Here is a 12176-nt window from a genome sequence, read left to right as displayed (position 1 = left end):
CACACACACACACACACACACAATGTCAGTGTGACAAGACATTCTTCCTTTCTTAAAAATACTTGCACATCAGTGTCTGCGTTACGTAAGCAGCAAGTGAGCTCAGGTTGACAGATGGGGATTTTGGGGCCACTGGAGTTAAAACGGGACCATCTCAGTCTGCTCAAAGCATTTACATCCTGTGGATTCTCTTTTCTGTCACAAACAAACTGTTAGATCTTAAAAAAGGAATAGAAATCCAGCACGTGACGGAGTTGCCAAATGGGCTTCTAATCCTTTACAGCTTTTAGACGAGGGAACACTTGGATGAACAGGTAAACCAAGCATCAATCCTCATGCATGCTCCCACTGATTGACACGTGCGATTAGCATGCTTGCAGATGAGATTTCTCTCTACCTGACAGCCTGTGTCAACAGTAAAATGCTCAACTGGATTTGAATGCCGCTCACACCCTCTGTTATTTTATTCTTGGACTACATCCATGTCTCAATTCCTAGTCGTCCTGTTTCACCCCTGCTGCTGCTCCAAAATCAGTGAGCATCTACAAATACAGGAAGTGGACAAAGCCTGATTATGAGAGCACTTTGTTCAACGCCAGCTGACTGGAGCCATGAGTAAACAAAGCGTGAGAATCTTGAACATACTTTGCTGCACCAAAGTCTTGCCAGTGTTCAAGTAGACCAAGGCAACAGAATACTGACAGTTACTGCTTGTGTGCAGAGATGAACTGACCCTGCATAAAGGTGAACAAATACATGACCCACTGTCAATAGTCTTCCCAACAACAAGAAAGAAATGCCGTGATGGCACCGTGGAATTTTAACTTTCAGCTAGCTTGCATCACTACTCCAACATTTTCTAAACAAATGTGTCCTGTGGGAAAGGTAGAATTGCAGCAGCCACACATATTGCATGTCAGAGCTCACCGCAATGAATTTAGGAAACGCAAACATGTAAACAGCGTGTCGTAAAACGAAGCCAACGCGAGTCGAGAGCACTCTCCAAGCGTTGTTGTTTACACGAGGAGTATCCAGCCCCTTCCCATCATTCCTCTCCGGCCCTACCTTTGCCTGCCAAACCTCGCCTGTGTGTTCCAGCCCGAACAGCACGAACACCACTGCAGTAGCGTTCCAGGAGGCTCCTCCAAGACATGGTGGGGATACATCAGAAAAAGGGAATAATGAGGGCTTGTTTCCGCGGCGGGTGAGAGGGGGCCGAGAGCTTTTACAGTCTGCGCCATCCAGTCAACACAATAAAAACACACATAGTTGCACACGTGGATATTGATGGTGATGACAGAGCATTCTTTGGGGGCCAAGTTGAATCCTGAGCGTTCGGATTGAGCTGCTCTGTCACGGGGTGATAACATGTCGCACGTATTGTCGTTTATCCATCTTGGATTCTGTCTACCTTCTGAAATTCTAATACAATATGTGGTTCATATGATATATGACACCTTCGGATCTCTCTCTAGTCAAGCAGTCAGCCTTTGTACCAAACAGGTTTTAGGCAGTACCTCAACACTGACACCCATAATAAGCACAGTGACATCATCGCTTTGTATAAATGTCATAAATGTCAACATAAATCTGATAAATACCTGTATATATGACCTCGGTAGCCTTGACTCTACATAGCATTATTGTTATTTGTTTGATGGGTAAAATTAAATGTTAAAAACAATATGAGCCAATTTTTTACCTTGAATCGCAGTATGTGAAAAAAATCCACAGTAAATGAATTGAATTAACGAAAGTATGCAAATATCGTATGTTAAAAACATTTATCCTCATCAGACCCTCGTTAAAACCCAAATACGCTCTATTAAAATGCCATAAAACACTGAGACGCTGCATAAAGCATAATAAGGCTACCAACACTCAGACGACTGTCTTTTACGGTCAAGCATTAAAAAGAAACGTTGTGGCGGCTTGAAATAATAAAAGACATAAAACAAAATCAGCGCAGTGCTGCAGTTATCTTCACGTCTGCTGAACTGCAAACCGCTGGCAACAAGCTCATTGTGCCTCGTGACAAATTTACTGTTGAAGGTCACAGAGGAGCCAGCTGAAGAAGGCCTCGCTCCGACCAAAGTCCACACTCGCGTTTACACAAAGACTTTATTTTTTTCCACACTTTTTGCAGCCGGAGACGATGAGCGTGCCATTGGCACTATGTGTCCTGTAGATTTTGCGTCCTGCAAGGGTAGTTTTTGTACAATTACAGTTTAACACATTAGCAAACAAATTTGCAACCACATTTACGAGTTCCCTAGCAGCTTTGTTATCAACTATCAGGCCAGTCGCGGACGCACACACACACACACACACACACACACACACACCTCTTACTCTTCCTCCTGCAAAAACTTTTCCTGTCCAATGTCAGTCACCACCAGAATGAATGACGCATGACTCTGGCTATGCCTATTATTCCCCCAATTGCCACCACAAATGGCTTTGCCTGGTTTTAGAGGTATTTGGCAGATTCGGTTTCGGATGTTTTGGGAACACACAGCTTTTTTTCCTATAGTAATATTTGGGAAGAGGGATGGCTTTGAGGGTGTTTTGGGGGGAAAGGGGAGAGGAGGTAAGAATCAGGGCAAAGGGAGACGAGGAGAAATTAGATATTTGGACAACTCTCCCCGACCAGTCATAACTAAAACCACTAAGAATAGTCTTGTTACGCTCTTCCCCTCCGCCCTTTCCCTTCGTCATTCATTCCTCCCTTCCTTCCTTTTTAATTTCTCTCTCTCTCTGTCTCTCTCTCTGTGCATTCTTCCCTTTTCCACTGGAGATTGGGATCAAATGTGGTGAGTGTGACTGTGGAATATGTGATATGATGCGAGAAGCAGCTTTGGTTCCACTCATGAAGGCTTCACATCATTCTGCGGTTCTTCGTGAACAATGTTTTGGTGTTTGTTTGGTTTTTTTTTGCAAATAATTATCTTAAATTGTAATATGTGTTTAAAGAGTCTGCATTTGTGCGTTTGCCCCACATGCAGTTTGATTTGTAATAAAACAACTTATTGAACAAAAATCTAACAAAGATTCACATTTTCACTATTACACATGCTTGTGTGGGTGTGTATCCATCTGAATGTCTGCAATACATATTGCATGTGCGTGTGTGTGCTGCAGTGTTAGTGTGCAAACACACATATGGCATATGGTGCACAGGTAATGGTGACAGCTAATAATAACAATAGTTAATAGTTAGTAATAATAGTTAATGACAAGAAGGAAAATAGGTTTGTTGTCTTACCTTCACTTCACATTTTTTATGGCAGGACAACCGGCAAGCTGAAAGAAGAGAGGCAAGGTTAGTTTTTTGGGCGGGGGGTTTTTGCCACTGAACAGTAAAAATATACAATGCAATGTTCACAATTTCCATGTGAGATCAGCGCATTTGTAAAGAAGTAAGCAAGAGCCCAGAAAGGCGGTTGCTTGATGTACCTCTTCAAACGTATGTGAAGATAAAGCTAAAAGTAATGTTTACAGACATAAACTGCAGAATTAGAGATTGTAATTTGAAGTTGTAAAACCAAATGAGTTTAGCCCTTTAATCAGACACCAAGTGTGTTTGCTGGGAACTGCGGCAAGGTCGACTTTAATCCGGACTCACACATGCTGTGGTGCTGCCCCCAAGTGGCCGCATAAGGCAAACATCCACATATTCCTCCATGTGTTTGGTCACTTTTTTCATTCAGATGGACAGAGGTTAATCTAAACTATGAGAAGCAAGAAGAGTTAAAATAAAGCAATAAATACTATGACGGGATGCTTTCTAAAACAAAGTTCAAGTATAAATTTTAGGACGAAAGAATAACTTAGGAAATACACACATACACACACATACCTGCTGCCTCGCTGCCAACCTAGGTGGTCCTCCGGAGGTGTTTGTGTTTGTGTAAATGTGTGCATGATTTGTGAGCAGAACAAGTGAACTGGTGGTGTGGGTGCTGGGTAGACAGAGGGGCAGAGGTCTTACCTGGGTGGTCTTAAGAGAAGGAAACACTCTGGTGACTTAAGGTAAACACGTGTAACGGTGATAGATGGATTAGCTGGTAATTGTGTGTGTGTGTGTGTGTGTGTGTGTGTAATGCTGGGAATTAGTTGGTGATGGTAATTGAATGTCTGTCTAATCAGAGAGGCAGCTGTCTAAACCAGTGGACTCCAGATGCCCAAACTTTTATATTTGATTGTGATGTGACAAACGAGCGGTTTTTTTTTGTAATATTCAGTGGCTATAACAATAAATCGGTATGTCTTGCTAGAATAAATTAGAATGGATTTTATTAAAGATGTACTTTGTTTTGTCATCGTTTTGTTTTGTACCTGAAGCAAATTGGGTTTAAGATCCAAGTAAAAACAAACACACCCTCATATCCTCACTTTTATGCAAATAGTTTCAGTTGGCTTTTTAATATAATAAATGGTATCAATATTTTTATAAAAAGCATTGCTAATAAATGTAAACAGTATCACTATATCCTCAGATATGATTGCAATAACTGCTGCATATGCATTATTAAATGTTTCGATTTACGCAGGAGTAAAAGTCAGGTTTCCAGAATAAAAGTACACCAATAAATTCCTACCAAACACCAAGCGTAGGTGCAATCTTCGCCTCTTTTATTGCTCTGACTAATGCTTCATTATAAACTTCCTTTTACCACTGCAACATGTCTGGGCTCCAGATGGAACTGTTATCATTATGTGGAGTATATACACTGTTTTACACACAGGAGGCAAACGTCTATCCTCACACTGCTCCATCTCACAATAAATGAGACTGACACCAAGCACACATGCAAATGCAACAATATTGATTCCTCGCAGCAAACAAAGCCCCTTGACAGGACAGACTGTGGTAGTTAAAGCTAAAGTGAGACATTATTTTGGTTGCACATGTAACGCGTTAATACAATTTACCACGCGCTTCTACGGAGTTACATTACTATACCATAAATGCTCTTTGCTTCTGGAAATATCGTAGCAGTCTTTTGCATGATGGTTGCCTGGCAACTGGTTGTGCCCACCAAACAGTCGCAAACATAACCCCCATAAAATTCTACTAAAATTCTAAATTCTAAAATTCTACTCTAACCAGATGATTTCCCCAAATGCCAAAATATTCCTTTAGGACCCAAAAACAGTAAATCAGTAGAATGTGCAGTTTATTGTGCACACGTGGTCGTATTGTCACGTTATTCCTTGGCAACCAGCCCTCTAGCAACGCAGAGCAGCTGTGGCAACACTTTCTTATTAACAGTAAAAAAAAAAAAAAGGGAGGACGCACAGGTGAACATGTGACCAGATGTTTTGCTTGTGAACTTGCACCGTGGCAAAGGTGCCCGATTGGCAGCACAGACACACCACTGCTGCTGAAGGTTTTCACATATCGTTACTGTAGGAGGCAGTTTGATGCTTTTAGCCAGATGACTTTAAGATTTACCATTGAGCAGCTTACTGCACTCCTCTGTATTTTAACTGAGGATGCAGGAACAAAAGAGGGCTGAAAGGGAAAGCTATTCCCCTGTGCTACCCTTTGCACTCTCATCTATTTCTTTTTCACATCTACTCTCCAATCCCCCTATACCCCAGTTTCCCTCTCTTTATTCTGCCTCATTTCACCCCCTACCACTCACCCCTCTTTTCCTCCTTTCCCTCTTATCTAGGCTAATGCAGCAGCAGCAGCCCATACTAATTTTAACAGCAAATCCTCAGCCAAAGCCCCGTACAGGCCCGCTCTCCCACTGCCTGTGTGTTTGTCAACTCGGCTTCGGCTAAAGACGGCTGCAGTTCAAAAGACAAAAAATAAAAAAATAAAAAAGATCGAGTGACTAAGGGGGAAAAGGGCAGATCGAGGGGAAGTGTGAAAAGAGATGGAGGAAGAAAAGAGGAAATAAGGACAGATGAGAGCTGTCCAACGTTCATTTCCCCTGGACTTTACCTGGAGCGACAATAAAACTGTTAGTTCTTCTAAAATTAGAATCAAAAACATGTGATGGGATTGTGGTAGAAGAGGAGGAGGAGGAAGAGGAGGAGGCAGGGTGTTAGAGCTAGGCAGAAAGAGGGGAATAAAGCCTACATATATATATATATATATATACATGAGTAAGCAGAGCATATTAAAGGGAGATGGACGCAAAGCCTAAAAAATAATATCTGAGAAGTTTTTCATGAAAATAAAACTCTTTTCTGACACAATGTGACACTTCGATATGTTGCCACTGGCAAAAACAGCCATCAAAAACATTTTATGGCAGCATAAAGGGATAATCTTCAGATTTGGGGCCGTTGGCTGGACGAAGCAAGCTACTAGAAGACAACTCTCAGAGTGAGGTGGGACTACTGATGTCGGTTTCATTCTCTGCGAGGACGTGGTTCTCATAAATTTTCATCGCAAAATTGTTAGATATTGTTATGTTTTTCTTGCCTTTTTGACTGAATGCATGCTGGGATAGACCCCTGCCCTGCCAGCCAAGCTCACCAGAAAGCATTCATGAAAGAAGAAGTCCAGGAATTTACCCCGGCCACTGTCTGCTCACAAATCACTCAGTCTGGTCTCCCAGCTGCTCAGATTCCAAGCTCAGACCGACATCCCAGACACTCACCTTTGCAGATGAGGCCCTCCTTGGTGATGGCCTGCTTGCATATATCACAGCTCTTGGCCTTCTTGAATGGCTTCAGCTTGAAGGTGTGTGTGTGGACGCCCTCCAGCTCATCAGGCTATAGGAAGGGGAGGAAGGAAGAGAGAGGGATCAGGAGAGAGTCGATTGAGTCGTTGCCAGCAGGTCCACAGCCAGTGCAAACACACATTTTAGATTCAGCAATGATATATTTGTCTGAGGCTGCACATGGGGATTTGATCTCAGATTCTGATGGTCTTTGGTTTCTTTTGACTGGTTTATAGTGTCTTTGTTGTTTTAAATATTTTTCTTCAAACTTTTTTTTTTTTTTTTTTTTTTTTTTTTGCTGGGAGGATTTTGTAAAATGAGCAATTTGGGTTTTGGCAGCGAATTTGACTGTTATCACACCACTGAATGGCACATTGTAAAGTAGCTATCAGCCCGTATGTGTGGTTCAATAGGTGTAGCCTTGTACTTTCCAGGCATGTGATAGACAGGTCGTAGTAAGTATTACTGAAGCACGAGCGACTGTTGGTGACATATTTTAAAACCAGAGAAAACAGGAGGGAAACCAGAGGACTTTAAAGTAGGTGACAGCACTTTGTTCCGCACTTTGAACTCACAGCAGATGTCTGGACTAAACCTATGGCTGTTTGATTGCCTAAACCCGAGGAGATAGCAGCTTTGTGTGCAATGTGTAATCAGGACAGCAACAGCTGGATGCACAGCAGCGTATGATCACTGCCACCGCACAACCTAGGAGGTAGAAGGTCACCTGCTGAACCATAGTTATGTGCTGATAAGAGGTGGGATTCCATCCCAATTATTATTATTTTCTGACAATTCCATCTGATCATTTTACTGGTTAAAAAACAAATCTATGCAGTTTATACCAAAAGTAGGACGTGTGAGGTTAAATACTAAACGAAATGTTTACTGACCACACGGAACAGTTTTTGCATAAATTTAAGGCACTATTTTCTGTCATAACATTGCGTGTAAATACATGCATGCACGGAGACAGAGACACTGACAGAGTCCACCCACCAGCGGGGTGGATGTTCTCACTTTGAAGTTCTCTAATTAAATGACTAATTAATGATGAAGAGACGAGCAGAAGAAAATATCTTCACAGCAGCACTACCTTAAAAATACCTCTGGGAATGGTGTACTCCCTCGTTCATATACGCATGTGTGAGTTTAGGGTGCTGGAACATTTTATTAAAGCAGCCCGAGGACAGAGAAGTTCTAGAGACTGCTCCAAAACCTGAGGAGAGTGGCATGATAAGCGCGCATGACACTTGCTTCCCTACAAGCAAAGATATTAAAATACAAAAGACCTTAAGGAAATTAATACCATGACTTATCTAATTTATTCTTGACATGTAGACGCTTGTACTGTTGATGGTTCCAATGGTTTCAAAATGTGATTTTCCTTCCAACCAGCTGAACAACATCACTCAGTGTCGCTTTGATTACTTAAACCTGAAGGATTCAGAATCGTGTACAGCGCATCCACCAAGTACTCGCAGCACTGAACGTTTTCCACATCTTGTTATGCTACAGGCCTTATTCCAAAATGGATTCAATTCATTAGTGTCCTACAATTCTACAAACAACAACCCATAATGACAATGTGAAAGACGTTTGTTTGAAATCTTTTCTGCACATTTAAAAAAAATAAACAACATGTAGATAAGTATTCATGGCATTTGTCCTGACACCTGAATACTTTTTGGATGCACTGTAATTAGGTCTTTACTCTAAAACTGCCGAATGCTCCACACTGTCATAAATATGCATTTTGTCATCTTTAGAGTCGTGAGTTTGTGGGTTTTGTCATCACTTGTCCTATCTGAGGATCTTATTCATTCAAAGACTGTGGTGCAGGAGGTACAGCGGAATCGCACAGTTGCTGGTTCGATCCCCGTCTGCTCCGGTCACACGTGTCCTTGAGCATGACGCGGAACCCCAACTTAGTTGCTCCCGGGTACGGGTGTGAGATTGTGAGTGCGAATGGGTGAATGAGATGCAGTGCAGAACATATACCGTAAAGAAATTCCAGATCTGCTCCATTTCCATTTTTGTCTGACAGTTTCTTGTCAAACACTCACCTTGATCCGCCTACACTCCTCTGCCTCTCTGCCGAGCTCTATTTTCCCACCATCACTCTGTCTGAACACCCTCCTCAGTGAGTCGAATGATAACGTGGTTTCCTTTGTGTATTTGTACAGCGGGGTCGGCCTGGGTTGGGCCCTGCTGGACTGAGCTGTTCAGTTTAAACCGTACTTTACAGACACCTTGTTCCAGACACAGACACCATGAAATAAGCTTGAGCTCACACTATTAGCCGGTTATTACCAAGCTGTAAAGCGTGATCAACAAAACTAGTCCTCATTTATATGTATCTCACTGAAAGAACAATCCCGGCCTTGTCCAGATGCACTCAGACTTTAGATTCCAATGCTAATTCAGAAGAGCAGAAGGAAATTTCTTTTGGCTACACTAACCACACAACTTTCTATCTGGTGGTAAACCGACAGCATTTATGTAGCATGTTTATCCAAAGCATTTCACCGCCTGGTTGCAATTTCACCTAATTCACACACACGCAGATGGTGGTGGATCTACTAGGAACTAGGAATAACTAGGTTACACTACTTGCTTAAAGGGAGGAGAAAACTAAAAACACTGTGATCTAGTCTACTACAATTACTACCTTTACTTCCTCTGCTGCTACTAATTTAAATCACTTCTTCTGCAACCACCACTGCTCAAGTTACAAAGGATTCCATGTGTGCTGAGGCTCCCTGATGAAAGCAAGACCAAGTTGTGTAATCCTTTGCTTCATTGTCTTTAAGCTCATTTTCTGGTGCCTCTCTGAGGCTCCCCGGTGTTTTTTTTTTTTTTTTTTTCTTCCCCTCTCCATGTGCCGCAGTGGCTCAAAGCTTTCATAAAAGTGTCTTTCTCAGCGTTTTCACTCCCCTATCTCCCCAAATCTTAATGGCTTTTGTCACAGTGTGACACACTCGCTATAAGCTGCTGAGAGGAATCATGGCTGACCTTGGCTGCGCAGAGCCAGATACAGCAAATTACAACAGGTAGCATTAGACAAACAACATGCTACAGGCGTGCTGATGAGTGCTGTAAAAAACTTAATTAGCAGCCACTCTGCAATCCAGCTCATTACCGACCTGTTTGTTCACCGAGTTTGTTGATGCATTTTAAACACAGGCGGACTGCAAACATTTCTCCTTCAGTTCCATTTAGGGATGTAATGTGAGCTATCGGAGGATTGCCGCGATGGGCAAATTTAAAGGAGCAATGCAACACAGCGCAGAAAGAAAACAAAGAGGGAGGAAGTATGCAAGAAGATAGATTTTCATGTAATAATCTTCCATGCACACAGTTTAAACCAATCCGACACGGCCAACTGTGTCACAGGGAGGTGCCATGGTTACCTGGCTGCCAAGGCAACTGGGGTCAACATGTCCTGTCAAACAATGATGGATGAGGTAGGAGGTAAAAAGGAGACAAAACAAATCAAAACATACAACCACACACACATGAATGTGCATGTACTCGCTGGCACATGGGCCCACAGTGAGTATCGCCACAACAGGAGTGCAAATGGCTCTTGGATGGCTGCCATGTAGCATCTGGCATTTTTTTATTTTATTTTTTTTCCTCCAGCAAAATGGGGAAAAGGGCCTCAACAGCTTAAAAAGCAGGCAATCAACAGAGAGAAAATGTAAGCTCATACTTCTATAAGGGAAATGACCAGAGAGCAGAGCTGTTAGTAAAGCTCATAATTAGGCATGTAATCAAAAAGCCAGCTCGCTAACAATTGCTCAGCTTTGTAACCATCCATGACTGATTTTATCATTTGGTATGAAATGACTGGCTTCCTGATGTTCATGTCAAGCAAGAAAAAGACTTGCCAGGACATTACTTTCAGCATCAAGGAAACCATTTACTTTTACAACAAATACTCTGTATGCTTTGAAAATGGTATTTTTTTCCATTCTTTATCAGTGCAACCATGCTCTGATAAAGCCTATTAATCCCAAAGATCATTGCCACAATCAAGGAAACCGAGAGATTCCTAGGCGTTCACGAAAAAAAAAAAAAACGACCGGCTGAAATCTACAATGTGACAAATCTAAAATGGTTAATTCTACATGAAAGCTGGGTTTTCTGACTCCTAAAACTGCAAAAAAAAAAAAAAAAAGTCAACATATGTTGTGTGCATCTGATGGAAGCCAACCACAGCATAAGGTAATACTTTGTACACAGACGAAAAGTAATGAACTGTAGACGGGGCAAAACAAAAAAGAAGGGAAATGGATGTAGATGGAGAGGTAAAAAGGAGGGGGCTGTTAAGAGATGGAGTGTACTATCTAAGAGCCAAGGATGGTGGAAGAGGAGAGTGTGTGTTCTGTGTGTGTATGTCCATGCTTAAAGACAGCCGGCCCAGTAAATCAAGGCTCTGCACTCCTCTCCCCCAGTTGCACTTAGCTAATGAAATGCATCACTATGCTACCTCGACCGTGACCCAACTTAGAGCCAAGAAGGGAAGGAAGTGAAAGGAAACAGGGGAGGGAGGGGGGTTGTCAAAGTCACAACTCTGCCCTTCTGCTCAAGAAATAACACGGAAACACCAAAAAAAACTGCTTGCATAAAATACTGTAGAAGTCATTCAAAAAACTTATTGGAATAGATGGTAAATGTTCTGCACTTATATAGCGCTTTTCTACCGCTTTCACAGTGCTTCTCATTCCCCCATTCACACTCACAATCACACACACACACTCTTACACCGGTGGGGGAGCTGCTATGCAGCTGGCCAACACTCACCGGGAGCAACTAAGTTGGGGTTCAGTGTCTTGCTCAAGGACAGTTCGACATATGACCGGAGGAGCCGGGGATTGAACCAACAACCGCTGTACCTTCCTGCGCCACAGTCGCCCCACGCTGTCTGTAACAACTGTGCAAAATGACTGACTCAACTAAATGTCAGGGCTGAGATTTACATTTTACATTGTCAGAACATAGAAAACAATGTTAACTACCTCTTCGGCCAAAATTAACAATAATAATAATTAATAACAGTCAGAATAAGACGTGCATAGCTTTCGACTTCCACATCAGTCAAAAGCTTTGCACATATAAAGATTTTCACCATAGCCGCCCTGTCATGAGAGGAGAGACTCAATATAAGAGTAAACATCTGAACCTCCTGTTTATGCCAGGTGCATTTTGAGCTGCTCCATCTGGGACCGAGATCCGAGCCAATCAAAACCACACACTTAGACTCTCTGTCACACACAAACGTCAACACAAACCTGCACACGTCCAGCGTCACTCCCGTATGTATGACCAACATGTCTCCTCCAATGTAAAACTCCACATGAGGTTCCATTTATAGCTCAGTTAGAGGAAAAACTCTTTCTGCATGAATTGGCAGAATGGCTTAAAAACGCAGAGGGGCACGTTTGGAATAAGGGCGAACAGTATCATTTTGCAAAATGATGTAATTTG

The 12176-nt window shown here is 42.3% G+C and overlaps 1 protein-coding gene across 5 annotated transcripts in view; it reads right to left on the bottom strand.

Annotated features, from left to right (window-relative positions):
* tns1a (tensin 1a) overlaps nucleotides 1–12176 on the bottom strand; it is a 74781-nt gene that overhangs the window by 46207 nt on the left and 16398 nt on the right. For all 5 annotated transcript variants that reach the window (XM_067503054.1, XM_067503051.1, XM_067503053.1 and 2 more), the window contains exons 2-3: nucleotides 6621–6735; nucleotides 3266–3303 (exon numbers count right to left, since the gene is read on the bottom strand). In XM_067503054.1, coding sequence (XP_067359155.1) covers nucleotides 3266–3303; nucleotides 6621–6735 — 153 coding nt within the window. The remainder of the gene's footprint in view (nucleotides 1–3265; nucleotides 3304–6620; nucleotides 6736–12176) is intronic.

Source organism: Channa argus, chromosome 4, assembly GCF_033026475.1.
Source record: "Channa argus isolate prfri chromosome 4, Channa argus male v1.0, whole genome shotgun sequence".
NCBI lineage: Eukaryota > Metazoa > Chordata > Actinopteri > Anabantiformes > Channidae > Channa > Channa argus.
This window is presented reverse-complemented; position numbering and strand designations above follow the sequence as displayed.